General features: G+C 42.2%; 1 protein-coding gene across 8 annotated transcripts in view; it reads left to right on the top strand.

The window, feature by feature from the left end:
* The window catches only part of pard3ab (par-3 family cell polarity regulator alpha, b), a 316,394-nt gene that overhangs the window by 97,558 nt on the left and 197,671 nt on the right, over window positions 1-21,165 (top strand). For all 8 annotated transcript variants that reach the window (XM_075482726.1, XM_075482725.1, XM_075482724.1 and 5 more), the window contains exons 3-5: window positions 3,978-4,161; window positions 9,691-9,878; window positions 9,967-10,110. In XM_075482726.1, the coding sequence (XP_075338841.1) occupies window positions 3,978-4,161; window positions 9,691-9,878; window positions 9,967-10,110 (516 nt within the window). The remainder of the gene's footprint in view (window positions 1-3,977; window positions 4,162-9,690; window positions 9,879-9,966; window positions 10,111-21,165) is intronic.

The raw sequence follows: 21,165 nt of genomic DNA, 5'->3' as shown, positions 1-21,165 counted from the left end.
GAAGGACGACACCGCCAGACAAACAGAAACAAAGTCAAAGGCTGTGTTCGAAACCGCATACTTCTCCTACTAACTTTTTGAGTTAGTATGCGAGTTTGAGTAAGCGAGAAGTTCCCGGATGCATACTAGATTCTCCGAAATGTTGGGTATGCATCATGAGGTTACTACTCATACTCAAACTACCCAAGATGCAACGTAACGTGACGTCGCCGATCGTCATTTCCTGTCAAAACGGCAGTTTCAAGCTAGCTACAACGAGGGTAGGTTCACTTCCTGTTTTCAAAACAAAAGCACCAATTGTATGGTAATGGCTTTCCCTATGATAAAAGGCAACGGGTATTTTATTTTGTGAAAATAACCGGAAGTGCGTTGCTCACTGCGGCTAGCTTTAGTAGCGTAAGTTTACAGAGTTTAGAGCTTAAGCGAAATCAGCTTCAGGCTACTGATTTCGGCTCGGGTAGGAGCGAAATGCATTGTGGGTAAACACTCTGCATACTCTCTGATCGATGAGTATGCGGTTTCGATCACAGCCAAAATCAAGTTTATTTGTAGCACATTTCATGTACAAAACAATTCAAAGTGCTTCACATAAAATAAAAGCATTGCAGCAGGGAGTGGAAGAAGCATTAAAAATACATAAAAGAATATAAAGAGAAACAAATGAAATGATTAAAATGAATTTAAAAACAAGCAACAGTCCAGATAAATTAAAAGATATCGTTCAGATTTCATCCATAGACACATGAGAAAAGAAATGATTTTAACCTGGAATAAAAAATGTCTCCATTTGGTGAAAGTTTAATCTCCAGATCTCTCAGTCCGGGTTAAAACTCCAGCAGCAGCGTTCTGGATGAGCTGCAGATGTTTGATGCTCTTTTTGGGAAGTCCAGTTAAAAGAGCATCACAGTGACGGAGTCTGCTGGAGATGAATGCATGGATGAGTTTCTCCTGGTCTTTTTGGGAGAGAAACAAACGAAACAAACGAACATGTCACAAACGTGAGAGCTATGCCCTTTATATGACATTTTTATGAACTAATTTATCACTGTTTTGTATAATGTAACGTCTGACTTTTCAACAAAGTTTGCTTTAAAAAACAAAACTGGCAGTTGAAAACTCGATACTTTATCGGGAAACAAAAATATTGATTTAAAATTGCTCAGCCCTAACTTCTGTATCTTTAGAGCAAATTTTCCAGTTCTCAGAGATTTATTCAGATTTGCTCCTGCAGTTTGCAGATTGCTTTGATGGAGGTGTCTCATTTGTCAGTCCTGGCATCGTTCTTTAGTCAGCATGTTGGCGCTCCGACACATTTGATTGGCTGAATCCCACGAACACAGGCTCTGTTATAAATTTGTGAAATCTCAATCTAAACGCCAGGACACACAGACTTTCTTTTCCATGTTGCAGTGTGGACCTGCCTCTAGACAAACCTTACCTCGTGAATAATGCGTGTTCAAAGCAGACTTCACTCTTACATGTGGTCCAGTATATCTTGCTTTTATTTATATTATTTTGTTTTTCTTCCCCCTGAAATGAAACTGCTCCGTCTTGTGAGTTTTTTCAGCTACTTTTTGCCACTGGGTGTTTTTCTTTAACGTTGAGGCCTTTTTGTTTGCCCTGGATCATGTAAACCAACCCAGATGGAGTCCTGATGATGTTTGAGTTGTTGAGGATCCCTTTTTTTGGGGGGGGTGTTGAATCTGGATAATATCTTCTGCATTCAGGAGGTAAACCTTTGACGTTATTAAAGCCGTGCCTCTGCATCAGATCTCACCACAGGGGGACAGTTGGATCCCATCATCTGATTTGGCAAATGTTAGATGGCTTTTTTCATTTTCTCCTCAGTTAAGTGAAGCCAGCTGAGCACACACATGGGCCTGGTGGGAGTCGCAGAGGGATGGCACGGATCTCATCTTTAATCTAATAAAGGGACTCGGCAGAGGCTGGAATTAATCAGATCTGCGAGGGAGAGGAGCTTTGAACATAAAAATGTGCAATGAAGATGTGAAAGCTTTTTGAGTTGAAGAGAAATGATGGTTTCACATGATGAACGTCTCAATGTTGTCAGACAGAAGGTTGGAATCACCTCCGTCCTCCTTTGGGCTCAGTGGGTGGTCTTCTCGCGTTTGAGCTGAGAAGGACCACCGTGTCGTCTTTTGTCGGCGCACCAATTTCAAAGCAGCAACTTCTGAGATTATTCCTCCTCCATCGTGATTTAGGCCACTTCATTAACCCTCCCACCTTTGTCCATTTTATCTTATTCACATTCCCCATGAGGATCAAGGGAACACGAGAGGCTACTTTCACACCGCAGGCAAAATCTGACCTTTTTTTTTTTTTTTGGTCAATTTGTGACCCAAATCAGACCCAGGTCACTTTAATACGTGGTCCTAAATTGGATGTTTCTCCAGGCGACTAAATCAGGGATGTCCAACTCCGGTCCTGGAGGGTCGCAGTCCTGCAGGTTTTAGAGCAGTGATACTCACTATTTTGTTCAAAAGAGCCACATTGGCAGAGCAAAATCAAGGGAAGAGCCACTTTTACCACAACATACTAAAGTCCCCTTTTGCAAATATGCATTTCTACATATAAAACATCCCACAAAAAAAGAAAACACAGCCAATACATTTTCAATTAAGACCATATTTACCTTAATACTGGGATGAGCGGAAGCTGGCGTGCATGTCCTTGACTTTCTTCATGTTGTATTTGTAGTTTGTTGTTGTAATCATAGTGAGACATTCAGGATGAGCATGGTTTTTGTGCTGGTTTTTGCCCTTTTTTGATTAAAAACCGATCCATTGTGCCTGCATCTCGCGCTGGCTAAAGGAGCTAGCTGCTCTGCGGTCAATGTGACGGTGGTTTAAGCGGGCTGCGTTGCCAGGTTTAACAGTTCACCCTTTAGGAAACACCATTAAGCCTTAATTAATACTTAATAAAAATACTTAATACTGTGCAGTATTCGCTGTATTCATGTTGCATTTCATTAGACTTTGAAGTGAGTCGGACGTCACAATTCTGCGCCGGAGGAGGCAGGACGTGGCGAGATCGAATGTAAACAATGGATGAAACAATTTAGATTTAAATCATTTCAATTATGATGTGAACAACCAACTCCAAAAAAAAAAAAATCAGGTCTGAATTGAGCATCAGCACCTGCAGTGTGAGCGCAGCCTCAGTTTAAACTTCCATCTGGGATTCCGGGTCTTTTTTTTTTTTTTTTTTTTTTTTTTTTTCAGACATTAGTTTGGAAAACAGCTCTGTTGTTGTCACGGTAACTCATCATAACACATCTTAAGAAGTGTCAGAATTGCAAGGAGAACTCACTGAAACACCACGACTTCTCAACCAGCACAAGGAAGAAAAAAGAAAACCCAACGACACAAACAACAATCAATGATTTACAGAAATGCATTTTAAAAAAAGCTTTGTGGGAAAGTCTAAATGATAGAATAAACAGAAAATACACTCAGGATGATGGAAGCTGCTGCAGCTCGCTGCCACTGTGGTGCGTCGTATTCTTGAAAGAGTTAAAATAAAGCTTTGAAGAAAGCAAACATGGAAAAGCTATGAAGGGAGGGAAATGGGGAGAAAAGGCTGAGCTGTGCCAAATGACCCAAGAAGTGGGCTGAAAATCAGTGGCAGCAGGTCTGATGGAGGGATGAATCCTCCCCAGAGCCCGGAGCTCAACATTACTGAAGCAGTGTGGGATCATGTTGGCAGAGAACGGAACAAAAGGCAGCCCACATCCAAAGAAGAGCTTTGGGATGTCCTTCAAGAAGCCTGGAGAATTTTTCTGTCCATATTCCAGAATATCTCAAAATATGAATCAAACTTTTGTGGGTTTTAAATATACATTCCTGCACGCTGCCTCTTTCTCTGAAAATAAACTCTAAACCTGTCGATGTTTCTTGGCTGACACGTCTGATCCATCCTAACCCGCCTTCCTTTTGGCCCTTTGCTTTCCTCTGCAGCTCATAGCCGTGTATGAGGAACAGGAGCCCCATCACGGAGGCGATGGGACCAGCGCCAGCTCCACAGGCACCCAGAGCCCCGACTTGTTCGCCGCGGACCTCAGCGCCGGCAGCGGGGCCTCGGCCTTCCAGCCCTACCAGGCCGCCAGCGAGATCGAAGTCACGCCGTCGGCCCTGCGCACCAGTAAGTCCCAGCTAGGGTTGCAAAGGGGCGGAAAATTTCCGGTACATTTCCATGGGAAGTTAAGCTTGGGAATTTTGGGTATATTCCATATTGGAAACTTTCCATGGGAATTATGGGAACTAATGGTAATTTAGGAGAACTAACTGGGAATATAATATATCCAAGCATAAATATAAACAGAAGTCATTAGAAAACATCCATACAAAATGTTTTCAACAGATATTTCAACAGATTTATTTGTAAGTAGAGTAGAACACGTTCTAATTATTTGTTTCATGGATGAACAAAAACAGGAGTGTTGGGTTCAATATTACCCATCCCCTAACCCCACTCATTCAAAAATGCGAATTCATGTTGCGAACCTTTGTGTGGGTGTTGCCAAGCAGTGACCAGTTGCGCTCGGAGGCGGCTGATGATGGTGGGATTTGGAGGATGATGGAGGCTACAGGTGCAAGGGCCTCAGATTCAAGTCATGATTATGCTAAAATATCCTTTCCTCAACTATATTTAAGTTCCCTAGAAGAGCCAACCTTCAATTTTCAAAATTCCCAGTTTATTCTCATAAATTCCCGTTAATTCCCTTAAATTCCCATGGAAAGTTTCCGTCTTAGAAAATTCCGGGAATTTTCAACCCCTAGTCCCGGCACCAGAGAGCGGATAAGTGACACGTTTCTGGGACGTGGAACATTCGCTGACTGACTATTATGTGCATGTAACGGTCAGGAACTCGATTTATTCAACATGAGTAATATAGTTAATCAGTTTCAATGAATCAGATGTCAGCAAACCCAACAAATCACCCTGAGCGCTGCGGCGCTGTTCATAAATATGGTTAATTGGACAAGAGATGCTTTTTTTTCAGCCTCAGTTAGACATTTGATCCTGAGCCAAAGTGTCTAATTGGTTCTGTTCATGGCTTCCTAAATCAAACGCGACGCTGGGCCAGATCACCTCCGCAGCTCTGCTGGCCGGGTCGCTTCTTCTACTCCAATTGCTCAATTACTGTGAGTGGTGTTGGGGAGCGGCCTCTTGCAGGCGATTTGTCAATTTTGGGTCAGAAATCCCCGTTGTACATCATTTTATCGTCCCGCTGCCGCTGTTTTGTTGACTTCTGTTTCAAAAGTGAATTTTTAGACTTAGAAGAAAACCAACCCTACTTAAATCTGACATTTTGGTGAACATAAACACCAAAGATACTGACCGATAGAGGGGAAAAAAAACGATAAAGATTGTCTTTTAAATCTAAAATTATTGTTCTTTTTGTCTGAGTAAGCCGTCTTAGAGGGTTCGGTATTTATATTTAGCCTGAAACGGTGCCCGTATGTCTTCCTGTTAGGATGAGTGCAGCAAGTTCAACCTGTCCTACAGGTAGACGGAGCAGCCTTACAGGCGGAACTATGGGGCAAAATGCCCTTTAACATGCCTGCTGCTATGAACATGAAACATTTAACAGATAAAAGCCGGATTTATTTGCGAGGCTCAATAATAAACAGGTGTTTTATAGATGTGTTATGGTTGTGATCCCATAGAAATGGGGAAAAAAAGGAGAATTTAAGCTGATTTAAGACGATTAAATCAGTTATAAATGAGCATACACGAACAGGACTTAACATCTTCTGTAAAGTCTGTGTTTAATTAGCTATTTCTGTTCTATTTCACATTTGACGAACCCTGTGCACTTTGTGTATGCGCCTCCTAAACTTCACCTGGAGTAAGAAGACTTTATTTCTCAGTAAACTTATTTTCCACAGTGTTGTCCTGCCCACAGCAATAGCTTTACCCGAGGACTCTTTGTAATAATCCCCGTTTTATCCACAGTGACCGATTCTTTTTCGTTCTCTTATTCGTTCAGCTCATTATTAGGTGGTAATAAAACAATATTGTGTTGGTTATCACATATAGCACCTCACTCTGGAGTAAGAAATGTGTGTGAAATGGCAGTGATTGCTGTTGCAGATGCACAGATGCATGCAAACAGACTCCCACAGCGGGAGGAAGGTCATGAGATGCTGGCTGGGAATCCTCAGAAAGAAAAATGGAAATCTTTGGCGTCACCGCACCTGCCAGATATTAGTAATAAATGCTAAACCCCGTCTAACTGACACACGCAGAAGCTCATCAGCTGAATTTGAATAAGTTTGAAGAGATGCGCCTGACATGGAAAGAAGGAACTTTATTCATATTTATCGGCAGCCTAATGAGAACAGCCTCTGCTGATTTACGTTTGAGAAGCGCTGGACTTCAAACTCAGAACAGCTTTTTAGACAAGAGAGTTCTTTTAAAACGAATAAATGAATTGGTGGGATTTCCTTGGCCTTTATAAGCTGATAATTGGAGGATGACATCACTGTTATAGACATGTGAGGCTTCTGAGGTATCACTAACTCTCGTCCTTCCTGCTTCGCCTCCTAAATTACACTTTGAATTTAACTTCAATGCTGCCAAATTCACATTATAGCTCTTCTCTTTTTTTTTTTTTATTCACCAATTGGATTAAAGTAAACAAATTTTAATCCTTCCTAAAGTAGAATCTGAATCAGACTTGATGCAAATTATGGCTGATCTTTTCTGGGTACACAATCAGTCGATGAATAAAGATTCAATTAAGAATAAGTAATAGTCCTTAAAATAAATAGAATTAAGGAGTAAATCTGGCATTAAATAATAGTTTTGTGCATAAATACATTCAGATGTGTGTTTTATTTTAGGTTTGGAAGAGTAGTGGAGACTACATGAATAAAGATGAGAGGTGATTTTATGACAGTTGGAGCAGAGCACTGTCCTGAAGTTAGATTTCAGGGTCCATGCATACTAGGGCTGGGCACCGATTAAAATGTTTAATGTAATTAATCGCATGATTTCCCTGATTAATCACGATTAATTGCATTTGTACGTAAAATCCAAAATGAATCCAAAAGTAGTGTATAGCTATTAGCATTTAGTTTTATTTTAAATGTGCTGCCATATGAATGAAAGTGCCATAACATTTGTTGTGCAAACACACTTTTAACATCAGCATCTTTCTGTAGTTTTTATGTAGAAGCCTCGCTCCACTGTCTGTTTCCTTGAATGACTTGCTGCTATCAGTTGTGTGTTTTGCCTTGAAGTGATATTTTAGACTGGAACTACTACGCTGAGAAGACAATTCAACTTGGCAGTGTTTACAGATGACTTTGGTTCTGTCGATCAACGAGTTAACGCGATAATAACGAGTTAACTCGCCCAGCCCTAATGCATACAAAAGAGAATCCAATACTGCATCTAAACCAACTTGATTCTCTAGAATTGTGACATTTCTACTAAAGGGGCATCAGGGATGCTCCACCCCATGACTGACTGGTTACCGGTCACAAAAGTGAAGTGATAGCATTGAGAGTGGCTGCTCAGCCTGGAAGTTTCCCAGAGGGGGTGACATGGATGGAAATGGATATAACATGATTAAAGTGTTTTATTGTTTTGAATAGCTCCCAAATAACTGGAGGGTGCCAGAATATTCTTTTCCCTTCATAAACATAAAGAAACAGAGGAAAGCATCTTCAAAGCTTTTTCCCTGGTCATCCAGATAAAGTCACCGGCTCTGATCGCGGCTGCCACTCAGAGTCATTTCACTCCTTTAACGGCCTCTCGGACTGACTGTCTGACCTGAACCGATCCACCGAAAGGCCTCGGCCTCCCTCAGCTCGCAGCAGTTCAGGTCCCACGCTCCGTGTGACCCAACAACCCCACTCAGCCAAGTTGCACAAGCGTGTAAACACACACAAAGACATGTGCTGATATAACAATTACTGTAGCTGTTGGCTCGGAGATCTCCAAACGCAAACACACGTCCGCTGGTTTGTGTGCACACAAACAGTTGGGTAATGGTTCACAAACACACACAGCTCTCAACCAAAGTGTTTCATTGGTTTATCAGAGGCTGCAGGGAAATCCGTGGTCCCAAACACACTCATGGGGATGGTCAATTCTGTCTTTCATTTGCTCTCCCGGCTCACCCAAAGTGAAGCGCCGGCTGCCCCAGACGCACACTCTGTGGACACATCGCAGCGTTTCCTGTGAGAGGACACGCCGCATTTTGGAAGAGGACATGGGAACATGACTCTTGGCATCGTCATCCAAAGACGACACTCGAGCTTTTTTAAACAAACGAGCCTTTTCTCGTGTTATTTATCTCTGTTTTTATGGCCCATCGTTGCCTTTTCAGCCTGAGAAGTATCTGTCAGAACTTTTGTGTTTGGCAGGTTTTTTTTTTTGTGCTGTAATTATTTGGACCTTAGCCCGCCACCCACGCTCTGCAACTTTTAAACACAGTGAAGAGTTTTAATGGAAGGCATCCACGAACACCGGTGTTTCTCAATAGGCTCTCCGTCATGTTGTTGCTCCCACACGTTCTGCTGCCCTGACGCCGAGGCAGTCGCTGCAGCTGCCCGATTAGACTCTCAGCAATGAATTTGATTAATTCACTTTGGGACGATAATGGAATCTCAATGACTAATGCTCTTTATTAGTGCACATTGTTTTAGTAGTATGATTTCTTGCATCAATCATCTCTAAATTTTGAATTAAGTCTTTGTTTGGAGTCTTATCGGGTGCAGCGGGGGGTGTAATTATTCAACAATGGGGCATTTTTATGGAAAAAACACGCAAAGAAAAATGAATGTAGAACGTTTTCATAGAGTATGTAGTCGAGGAAAGGCACACGGGTCACTCACAGTTTCTTTCTGACTACTTTTAAGTAGAAACCAGTCACCAAATCAGCCTTTTATCAACTTAAGAACATATCCAGAATGAAGGGTTTCATGCCCCAAACAGATCAGGAGAAGCTGATTCATGCTTTCATCTCCAGCAGACGTGACTACTGTAACGGTCTTCTGACTGGACTCCCCCAAAAGAGTCTCAAACAGCTGCAGCTCATTCAGAACGCTGCAGCCCGAGTTTTAACCAGAACACAGAGATCACATCACATCACCCCAGTTCTCAAGTCTTTACATCGGCTCCCTGTCAGATACAGAATAGATTTTAAAGTTCTGCTACTCGTCTACAAATCACGGAACGGTTTAGGTCCAGAATACATGAATGACATGCTAGCAGAGTATAAACCCAGCAGAGCTCTGAGATCTGCTGACTCAGGTCAGATAGTGGAGCCCAGAGTTCAGACTGGACCCGGTGAAGCAGCTTTTAGCTGTTATGCTGCTCACAACTGGAACAAACTACCAGCAGAACTGAAATCAGACCCAACTGTAAGCACTTTTAAATCCAGGTTAAAAACATTTCTCTTTCCGTGTGCTTATGGTTGAGTTTATATTTTTCTTTTCCCCTCTTCTTTGATTGCTTTTAACTGTGTTTTAATTTTTATTCTATTTTTTATTCTCTTTAAATTGCTTGTTTTTATGCTGCTTTATGCTGTTCTTTTAAATGCCTTGTCTTTATGTAAAGCACATTGAGTTACCTGGTATGAAATGCGCTGTATAAATAAAGATGCCCTGCCTAAAACACTCCATTGATGGTTCTCCTGCCTGCGATGATTCTCAGATATGCCCCTGCACGTCCGGCGCAGCAGCGACCCAGCCCTGATGACCGCCAACGGGCCATTCACCAGCGTCGAGTCGCGAGTCAAAACCGACGAGACGCCATCGAGGAAGAACCCCACCCGGTGGTCCACCACGGCTGGCTTCTTGAAAGCTCGCCACTCCTCGGGCACCAACAGCTTAGAGAGGAAGGTGAGCCGCTGGCAGCTTTAACCTTTACGTATCGGATCGGCGTTTGGCAGCACTGAACATCGCGTAACTGGCCGTTTCTTCTCCACAGAGCAAAGGCATGGACACGTATCGCAGTCTGCCACGGGACGCCGGGACTTGGGCCAATCAGAGGGAGTTTCAGCGAGAGACGGCCAGGTCATCCCTCAGCGCCAACCACCCGATGGTGGACCGCTGGCTGGAGAGGCAGGAGCAGGTAGGCCTGAGTTTGCATGCAGCCATTACACCAAATGGAGAGTTTTGGCATCTACACGTTTAGTGGATCATTCATATGTTGAAAGGGAACAACTGTCCAGAGGTTTAGGCTACACATCTGCCCAAAAAGCCACTCTGAATGTCCTACATCCAGACCAGAGCTCGACCCAGTTCTGTCACCCCCCAACACAGAACAGGAACATTATAAAGTGAAGAATTCCCACGATAAACCTTAAACTTAAGCCATGAATGAAGAAACAGCGAATGCTGTGAGACATCTGGATTGTTGCCGGGTTATGTACGCCAAAGTTGTCTTAGAATGAGATGAGATATGACGGCATGTCATCAGCATCATTCAATCCAAAGGGTTTTATTTCTTAGAAAGGCTAAAGTTTTGATGATCTGGGTTTTAACTGAAGTCTAACACAGAGACTGATGTATTTGACCCAATGTTTAATGTTTGTGTGGCAGCTCAATGTCTTTACTTCCTGTTTCAGCTCCAAACATAGAGAGGTTGTAGCTTTTTGATGTACTAAAACTTTAGAAACGCGCTGAAACGTTAGTTTTTGTCCACGTTTTGATCCTTTTGGAGTCTGAATTTAAACCACTCGTTTGTTACTTTGCATTATGCATGAAAAGAAAGCATCATACTGTTAGTTTGGGTTCACTTTAGGGGTGGGACGATGTGCTTTGGTCACGATTGGATTGTATCACGATTCTTGATAATTGCGATTCGGTATAATCAGTAATTGCAATTTTCTTCCTCCTTAAAAAAACAAACAAGTTGAATCATACACTTCTAGAATGAATGTCGTTCCCATAAACGATGCACATCAGTCTGTGGCAGTCAGTCCAGCAGCTGACATTTATTTCAACTGAGACAAAAAGAGGCATCTTTTAAAGTTTAGTTACAAAATGAATTGAAATGTCCACACAGCACAAATGTGGGCTAGTTTTAACATAACTTAATGTGATGAATTGATGAAGTTTATCTGGACATGGATATGACGTAATATAATCGATTCTGGGGAGAAAAATCGATTTTTAAAATCATCCCATTAAAAAAATCACGATATGTACATGGATAGTTTTTTTTTTTTTTTTCGCCCACCCCTAGTTCACTTACAACGGGTCAAAGAGGAAGTTTTAATAATAAAAAAAAAATGAAAGTGATCCAGCACAAAGGGGTCTTAGTTTACAAGTCCTCCCCATCGAACTGAGACCTGTATTCTATCAGCTTTAATATGAATGGGTTTAAGTGGTGGACGTCACTATTAATGACCTGCTGAAGGCCATCTGGCCTCCTCTGCTCACACTCATATTTACACTCAGAAACAAGCCCCCCCCCACTCTGACGGCCCTCACTGCGACTCGTACAGCTCCATTAGGCTCTGCATCCTTGTGCTGTGTGTGTCTTATTTCACGCTGCTTCTCTGTGTGATGGTTACAGGGAGCTTGTTGCTTCCTCCCCTTCGCCCTACACTTCCATTCTTCTTCCTTGTCGGGATGAAGGTGATCAGGAAGCCATCCAAAGGGCCTCGATGAGCACTATGAGCCAGTGTCCGCTCAGAAAATGACCCGATCAAACAGTCTGAGTAAAAGTTACCCACGTGCGTTGTCAGACTTGATCTCATCAGTAACCCACACACGGGCTTCATGTTGCATGGGCTGCTGTTGTTGGCCAGTCTTACACACTCTGCTTCATGTCACACTGATTTAGGGTCCACTTAGCCACTTTGTTCCGGGAAGAATGTCGCAAACACAGCCACGGGATGAGAAAAGCCCTGCTTCTGTTCCAAATGAGATAATTAGATGAAAGGACGGATGAGGAAAACCAGACTGAGGAAGTCTGTCAGTGTCGACTGTTACTGCAGTTTAATCTCCTCAGGTGTAACGGGCTCATAATTCCACTGCTCCCAGCTGCATTTCACTGTGTTTGAATGGGCTCAAATGCAGAAGCAGGTGGTGTTTCTGTATCTAACGACATTAAGTTTTATGAGTTTTAAAAGGATAAAGATCCCAGTTTATCTGTTTTTAAACAATGAAGGGTGAGAGGTATCAAACCAATTTATTTGTATAGCACATTTCATGTACAAAACAATTCAAAGTGCTTCACAATAAAATAAAAGCATTGCAGCAGGGGAGTGGAAGAAGCATTAAAAATACATAAAAGAATATAAAGAGAAACAAATAAAATAATTAAAATGAATTTAAAAATGAGCAACAGTCCATGATGAGGTATGATAATGGAGCCGTTTCTACAGCTGACACCAATCAATGAGCATTTGGGGAATACAGAGAATCAGAGGCGATCGATTGTCTGTTAATGATGGATAAAGTTGTACAATACGATTTACTTTCATGCTTTCAAAGAGCAGCTTTTCCTTTATTTACCTGCAGCTGAGTCCTGACCTCAAGCACCTGCAGGACTGAGCACGGAGCTACAGAACTTTTCATAAAAACAGTGTTTCTCAAACTGCACCCAGCAAACTGTCGGCTGAACTGATATCGACTCAAACTGGGAATTCTCACCACTACAGCAAAGCTTTGTAGTCGAATAATCAGTTTCCTTTGTCTGTGTTAACTTTAGAGGTCGACTGTGATGGCTTTTTAAAAATCAGAAGTAAAAAAATGCATCAGGAAGAGGAAAAAAAACATGTATAAGTCGCATTTATTTAGAAATTTATTTCACAAAATTGTTCAAGCACCCACCTGTGGACTCGCTCCCCCAGCTCCGGCCATCTTGCTTTCTTTGTTAGCATATAGCTGTCACAGGCCGAGTGTCCTCTCCCGGCTGCAGATAGCAATGTTTACTCCTCGGTTCATGTCAGTCAGTATGAATTAACATTTAAAATAAATGATTAGAGCTGGGCAAGTTAACTCGTTATTATCGCGTTAACTTGTTAATTATTTAACGCCGATAAATATTTTATCGTGCATTAACGGAGGTTTTATTACTTATTTATTGTTTTTTAAAAATTGCATTTTCATTCATATGGCAGCACATTTAAAATAAAACTAAATGCTAAAAGCTATACACTACTTTTGAATAAATTCAAAAAAAGATTCATTTTAATCATTGCCCAGCCCTATAAATTATATATATTTAGATATATAAGTCACATCAGACTATAAGTTACAGGACCAGTCAAATTATGACACAAAGGTGACTTATAGTCCGGAAAATACGGTACTATTATTATTATGCCAATTCTTACTTTAAAAAAAATATATATTTGGCTATTGCAGCATCACATCCTTGACTATTTGATATATTTTCAAACTTTAAAAAATAAAGATCAAATAGAAATGATGTAAGTGGAATTGGAACAAGAAGGCATATGCTTTCCCAGTAATAATTTAAGACGATTCTTTAGTCGTATGTTGTGGAATGGTCAGTAATGCTGAAGGCTGCATCAGCCCTTTGTGGTGATGTCACAGAGGCTATTGATTTGGCATAGAAAATCGAATAAAAACCGAGAAAAGGTAAATTAACCATGAACCACGCAGGTCTTAACAGTTTAAGGAAAGAAAAACGATGCCGCAGTGACGAGGATTTTCCACCAGCTGTCCGAGCTACTGTTTCTGTTGTTTGTTTCAGTAGCAAAAAGACAGATGGCCCTGCCTGTTAATCGGATTAGCATGTTCAGGTGTCAGCCAACGGCAAATATCCAAAAAGCAAGAGAAATCAGCCTGCCTCATGCCTGCATGCACTGAATCCTTCAAACTTGGCTGCTGTTTTGTGAAGGTATGCATTTTTTTTTTTTTAGTCACTAAAGCAAGAAAAGATGCATCAAAATAAGCTAATAAGCTACTGAGTGAGGAGTATTTAAACCAGAACCGTCTGTAAACATCCAGAGGATATGGAGAAGAGGTGTGCTCAGCCAAAAATTTGTTTTAATACGTCCAATGTTTCGTTCTTACAACCAAAGTTGACCCAAGACTTCCGATATTTTCTGTCCCGAGATTCCCAGAACGGCGTAAGAGCAACATAACGGCAGATAAAACACACCGAGGGTTCAGACTGGAGTTCATGGAGGATACGATGAGAAAAAAAAAAAATCCAATAAAAGGCTTTAAAGGCGAAAAATCATTCAACAATTCCTTCTGTGCAGGAGGGCGAGCAGACAAAAGCAGCCGCTGACGCATGCTGCGAACTACAGTGAGGCTGCACTTCAAGCTAAAAATGAAAAATAAAACAAAGAGGCTGCAGCTCATTTGGAACGTTTCATGCATTTTTAATGGCCGTGTAGCTTTTGTATACTTTCTAAACTTCCTAACAGTTTAATACATCGGCGAGGATAATTCCTTCGTGGCACAATTAGTTTACAGAGTCGTTTTCTTCCCACAACTGTGTGTGTGTGTGTGTGTGTGTGTGTGTGAAACCTTTGTTCAGACTATGAAATGGAATAATAAGGGACTAAAGAATAACAGACCCGAGAATAGAATGTGTAGTGATTTAATTAGAATAGAGCAGCTTGGAGTGATGAATTAAGCAAAGCAATTTCCTCAAGATAGATTAATCTGATCTTCCCCGGAATGAATAACGTGGAAAAGACGAGTATGAAATGAGAAGAATTAGAACGGAGAACTCTGCTTCTCCTGTGAGTGAATGCACAGAAGAGGGCATCGGTTTGCATTGAAGTGAGCCCAGATTGAGCTGAAGTGAATGAAGCCATTCTCTGCTCCAAAGTGGGTAATTGTGCACGCCTGCAGCAGAACTGGCAGCTCCCTGACGCGCGGAGAGAGGAACTGCAGTAGTTTTTGAGCTGCCTTCACAATCTCCTGAAACTACCAGCTCCCTTTGGCAACAGGTTGGGATCACCATGGCAACAGCGAGCTGTCAGTCGAGGGTGTATTAATGAGAGAGGGCTGGAGGTGCTGTTGCTGCAAAGAGGGAAGAGGCCTGCACTCCACTGCTGTCTGCGTGTGTGTGTGTGTGTGTGTGTGTGTTGTGTACATCAGTGAGTCATGAGGGCATTTATGCATCCGTGCATGTGTGAGTGTGCACGTAGGATTTGCTGCTCTGTGTGTCAGCTGTGAGCATGTGTCAAAAATCCAAGCGGTTGTCGACTGGATTGCAAATCAACCAATTAAGAGGAGGAGGAGGCAAAAGCCAGCGAGCCACCTGGAGTGTTGGTGAGCTTTCAGCTCAGCACACAACACTCCAGCACTCCCACTGCAGGCTGTCTGGGTCAGCCTTCAGTCTGCACCTCTGTGGGGCTGCATGTCACAGCATGTCTGCTTGGATTTGTTATATATCTCCTCGGTTTGTCACAGGAGCTGCATTTTTAATGGTCGAGTTTGAAATAATTTGGATATTTAATTTAATTTTAATTTGTTTTTTTTTTTTTTTTTTAGAAATTCAAATTTAATGACAGTAAAACCAAAAAAAACACTCTTTAGATTAAGGTTTCTTTTATTTTCATATGAAGGTTTGATGATTTGGAGATGCACAGCTGGACGTGGGAGTCCTTCCCCTGAGGTCTGGCACCACCTCTGGAGCTGCAGCCATGAGCAAAGGAAATTTATCCCCTCAAAGCATTGATAAAACTAATATGAGCCAAGCTCCCGTAATGATTTCATTCAATTCAAATTCAAAAATACTTTATTAATCCCCAAGAAAATTCCAAGAAGTTTCAGTACAGATTTATGTTGCCACCTGTATTGTATCAGTTTGCAAATTAATTGTTTGTGTCAGTGAGTAAAAAGTTTAAACCATTTTATTTATTTATTTATATATATATATATATATATATATATATATATATATATATATATAAGACGGCAGAGTCGACAGAACCAAAGTCATCTGTAAACACTGCCAAGTTGAATTGTCTTCTCAGCGTAGTAGTTCCAGTCTAAAATATCACTTACAGGCAAAACACACAACTGATAGCAGCAAGTCATTCAAGGAAACAGACAGTGGAGCGAGGCTTCTACATAAAAACTACAGAAAGATGCCGATGTTAAAAGTGTGTTTGCACAACAAATGTTATGGCACTTTCATTCATATGGCAGCACATTTAAAATAAAACTAAATGCTAAAAGCTATACACTAGTTTTGGATTCATTTTTAGATTTTGCGTACAAATGCTATTAATCGTGATTAATCGGGGAAATTATGTGATTAATTCGATTAAAACTTTTAATTGATGCCCAGCCCTAATATTTATATATATTTTCTATCCCTTTTTAACCTCGGCTAAATGTTTAAACATCAATCATTCTCGCCTCTTTTTGTTTTTTGAGTTTCTCCAAAGAAAAGACCAGTTGGGCCCATTTTTGTTGCTAGTTTTGAGCGCAACATCCTCAGAGAAAAGTAGCTTAAAGGCCCCGATGTTGTATTTTCCATCGATGCCGAGCTGGAGCCAATTAAAATCCGCACCTAAAAGACATTTTACGTGTGACTGAATGCTGATTAAGCACTTTCACACAGCTCTCAAGAGCCAGATGTTGGTGAGTGTTAATGTATCGGCCATCTAGACCTTTTGCATTTGGCAAGATGGCCGACACTGGAAGGGTGGAGGCACCTGGTTTGGCCAAGAAGGAACTCTTGATTGGGCCAAAATGTTGGGAATAGTTAAGATTGTCTTGCTTATCTGTGATTTTCACCCATATTTCTTCTCTGTGATGTATCACACAGTGTTTGTCCCCATTCTGGCTAAATGCTAACTCTCCACTAGTCAGCTTTTTGGCGGACAACAAGCCCATTTGCATTGGCTGAATGCGCATAACCCCTCCATGTGCACTATCTGGGAGCGGTGGAGCCACTTCACTTGCTACAATGAATCCAATTTAAGTCTTTAATGCATGATAGAAGGTGATGTAATGCACCCGATGTGGGAATGGCTTCAAACAGCCATTTGAGGCTGGCTTCAAATCAGCCCAACTTTTTAGTGCCCCTCACCCACCCGATGGAGGTGGCTACAGCCAGTCTGCCGGTTCCTGTCAGGTCCAGGAGGAAAACGTTTTGTAGTCGGGCAAAAAGCAAACGATCAGGACAAACAAGCCGAGGTCAGCCAGTCCTGGGAGGACACGCGGAGCTCCATACTACATACGTTCATACTGCATACGGCATACTCATAGATCAGACAGTATGCAGAGCGTTTACCCACAATGCATTTCGCTCCTGCCCGAGCCGAAATCAGCCGGCCTGAAGCTGATTTCCCTTAAGCTCTAAACTCTGTAAACTTTGGCAACATTTGAAACATTTTCAGGCGAGAAAGTAGTCGTTTAGATCCCCAACGTGTTGAAAACCTGACAAAATACCGGCTGTTTACAATTTTGTTCCCACGAATTCGGCGCTACTAAAGCTAGCCGCAGTGAGCAACGCACTTCCGGTTATTTTCACAAAATAAAATACCTGTTGCCTTTTATCATAGGGAAAGCCATTACCATACAATTGGTGCTTTTGTTTTGAAAACAGGAAGTGAACCTACCCTCGTTGTAGCTAGCTTGAAACTGCCGTTTTGACAGGAAATGACGATTGGAGACGTCACGTTACGTTGCATCTTGGGTAGTTTGAGTATGAGTAGTAACCTCATGATGCATACCCAACATTTCAGAGAATCTAGTATGCATCCGGGAACTTTTTGCTTATTCAAACTCCTACTACTCCTACTAACTCAAAAAGTTAGTAGGAGTAGTAGGAGAAGTATGCGGTTTCGAACACAGCCAGTGTTTTATGGCTTCGATGCAAAAGCCAGAGCGGACCTGAATGCTGTAGAAACGGGGCTAATGTGAGACACTTCCCCTTCCAATTAGCTCCTTAAAAGTTCAGGTCTCATCCAACTATCTTTGTACATTTGCATCGCAGTTAATGATCGTTACTGGCTGTAGGTCACACTCTTGTCTTTTTTAACCGCTGTAGCTAACACACACACAGAGTTTGTAACACAGTGTGTGATGCAGTTGGTGCAGGATCTTGGCTGCTTAGAGCTCGGAGCCCCCCGGTGTACGATTGGGATGTTGTTGTGCGTCTTCAGCCATTAGACTGCTGAGGGACTGAGTTACATTTCAAGGTGGGAAGGAGGCATCGCACAGCTCCCCGGGGACGTTGTTACGCAGGCATTCTGACAGCAGGTCTGCAGACACACGGCTACATACCAGTGCCAGTGTAAGCAGACTTTAACACACTCACACACAGCTGTGAGCAACACATTTTGATAAATCACGTCATGTCAACGCAAATGTGATCAAGAATTTGCGAGCACACACACACACACACACACACACACAGATAAAGTTACGCTGCAAACATATGCACCAAAGCCAATCTGTTTAGGCACAAGCTCACACTCTTCTTCTCTGCTTTCTGGCTAACAAGCCTCCATCCTGTGTGTGTGTGTGTGTGTGTGTGTGTGTGTGTGTGTGTGTGTGTGTGTGTGTGTTGGGGAGGGTTGAATCCCTCTGGTGCACAATGCAGCACAAGGATAAATCATGCAAACCTTAGCCACACACTCATAAATCACCGCAGCCTCTGTACATTCACCTGAACGTGTGTTCCTATGTGCATGCATAATGCGCTGTGTGTTCGGGTTTTGTACCTTATCTGCCTGCGTGCTCGTGTGGTGCTCGTTGAGGTTTGTAGCGTCCTGTGTGAGGCGTCCTCTCTGTGCACTTTGTGTGTTTTTGATGTTAACGAGACGGATGGAAGTGGACAGCTGGAGCTCTTCAGAGGGGAAGGATGGGCTCAGGGCGACCCACCAGCAGGTGCTGCTGTGGAGCTTAGGTTGAAGACAGAAATGTGTGTGTGTGTGTGTGCGTGTGTGTGTGCATGTGTTCCTCCCTTCTGTTTTTCTACAGTAATGCTGTTGTCGTGTGAATGGATGCACAGATAAACGCGGTGTGTTTGTGTTTCTGCAGATGTGCGAACAGTTCGGTGTTAATCTGCAGTCACCTTGTTATATCGAGCCTTTTGTCTGACTCTCTTATTTTTTTTTTTTCCATCTGTAGTCTCTTCTGTGGAAGTTATTGTCTCTCACTTAATAGCTTAATAGCTTTCTTTTTTCCTCGCTCTGTTTAATCTCGCTCTTGAGCTTTTTATGCGCAGTAGATAATTATATGTACTCTTTGTGATGTATTCTCTTCTGTTTGGTCTCTTTTGTCTCACCTCTCCATGTCCCTTTGTCAGATCTCTCAATAATTGTAGGCATTTTTCCTGGCTGAGTATTTGGCAAACTTTCCTTTTCCAAAGCCATTTTACTGAAACTTTATATGCACAATATGTAGTGCCGACGGAAAGTTTTCAGACTTATTCCAACAAAATGCACGAGTGACGGCCGGAAAAAAACTGTGAAAGTCCTGGAATAACCCAGAGTTTGGAGTCCTGCACACAGACCTGGAAACGGCTGCGTGTTGATGCTATGCATCGAAACTCCCCGAGTTTGTTTGTGTCTGCCAAGAAAATGGGAAAAACCTCCAAGGGAGAAGTGTGTCAAGCCTGGAGGATTATTCCCATGAGGATCAGAGGCCTGCTTTGCATCCAGTGGTGCCTGTAACAAGTAGTTCCCCTTTATTACTCTAAATATCGCTCTAAATACCTGTTAATGCTCTGTGGGGAAAAAACATTTTTCTTGAATCGAAACACTTCTCCTGGCATCAGATATAGAAAAAAGCAGCCATTCAGAAAGCCCAAAACAAAAGATTGAGGCTTCAGAAGTTGAATTGTGATCCTGGAAGTTTGGAGAATATAGTTTATTTGTAATTTAAAAGCTTCTGGAGCTTTGGAGCCATGCTTTTACAGAGTCTGCTCCAGCGGGTATGTGCAACACTTGTCTCACTGCAGTGAATGATTGGGCTGTAGTTTGTATTTATAGATTTGTTGTTTGACAGCGTTGACGTGTTTCTAACCTCTTCAGACCTGGTGGAACACATTTGTCTCCCTTTCAGATTTTTCAAGCCTAATTTGAGATGTCGCACCATTTTATTATTATTATTAGTTTTTTTTAAAGTGATAGGAAAAGGACCTTTCCTTTAAGAAAGCTGAAGGTTTCCTGTCTCCATGACCTGTGTTTTAGTTGTAGGCCTCTCCCTTTATCAGGGGTCGCCACAGAGAGTCCATCTTTATGCCGGATGTCCTTCCTGACTCAACCCTCACCATTTACCGGGCTTGGGACCGGCACTAGAAACGCACCTAGGGACAATTTCGCGTCACCAATTAAGCTAACATGCATGTTTCTGGGGGAAGCCGGAGATTCCACGCATATACGGTGAGAACATGCAAACCCTACACAGAAAGGCCCCGGCTGGGAATCGGTCCTGGAACCCTCTTGCTGTGAGACGATGGTGCTAACCACCAGACCACCGTGCAGCCCCAGTGATGCACAATGAATAACCTTTACACCAGCACCTGTCCCCATTAGGCATGGGCCGGGATGAGATTCTGACGGTATGATAACCTTAGGCAAAAATATTACGATTACAGCTCTGAAATGTGTATTTTGGATGTCTTTTAAAAACAAGACAATTAAAAAACTTTTCCATTAGTTATGAAACAGTGTGCTTCAGTGGACACACTTGGAAATGAACTTGTTACTTTCAGGATGCAATAATAATAATAATAATAGATCGGTTTTATTTAGCGCTTTTCATAAAACTCAAAGCCACTTCCAGTGAATGAAACAACAGCAAATTCCCCAAAGTTCTGCCAATCTCCGTCAGCGAGTTCTGGGAGTTGATGTGGTCAACATGTTGTTTCAGTGCAGAGTTGTACAGGCGCCTGTACCGCACTTCTTCGCTGGGTCTGGATTCGAATTGGTCCATTCTGTTTGTCACATTTTGACTGGTGCACGACTTTGCGGCAACCAAAAAACAGACCGGGGGGGGGAGTTCGGGAGGCTCGCCTCCTTCAGCCATCATACAGCCTGCAGAGCTGCCTGCTCGTCACTCACAGCAAGCAGAGGTGCACATAAAAACATATAAAAATTTAAAAACCGCTCGGTGTGACAGAAAATGAAACCTTGACTTTTTAATACGGTGGTATACTTTTAAACGGGTAACTGGCCCATCCCTAGTCTCCAAAAAATAAAGAGGCTGTTTTTGAAAAATACAG

The sequence above is a fragment of the Odontesthes bonariensis genome, chromosome 14 (genome assembly GCF_027942865.1).
Source record: "Odontesthes bonariensis isolate fOdoBon6 chromosome 14, fOdoBon6.hap1, whole genome shotgun sequence".
In the NCBI taxonomy this organism is placed as follows: domain Eukaryota; kingdom Metazoa; phylum Chordata; class Actinopteri; order Atheriniformes; family Atherinopsidae; genus Odontesthes; species Odontesthes bonariensis.
The sequence above is the reverse complement of the archived record's forward strand: the minus strand, read 5'-3'. Positions and strand labels throughout refer to the sequence as shown.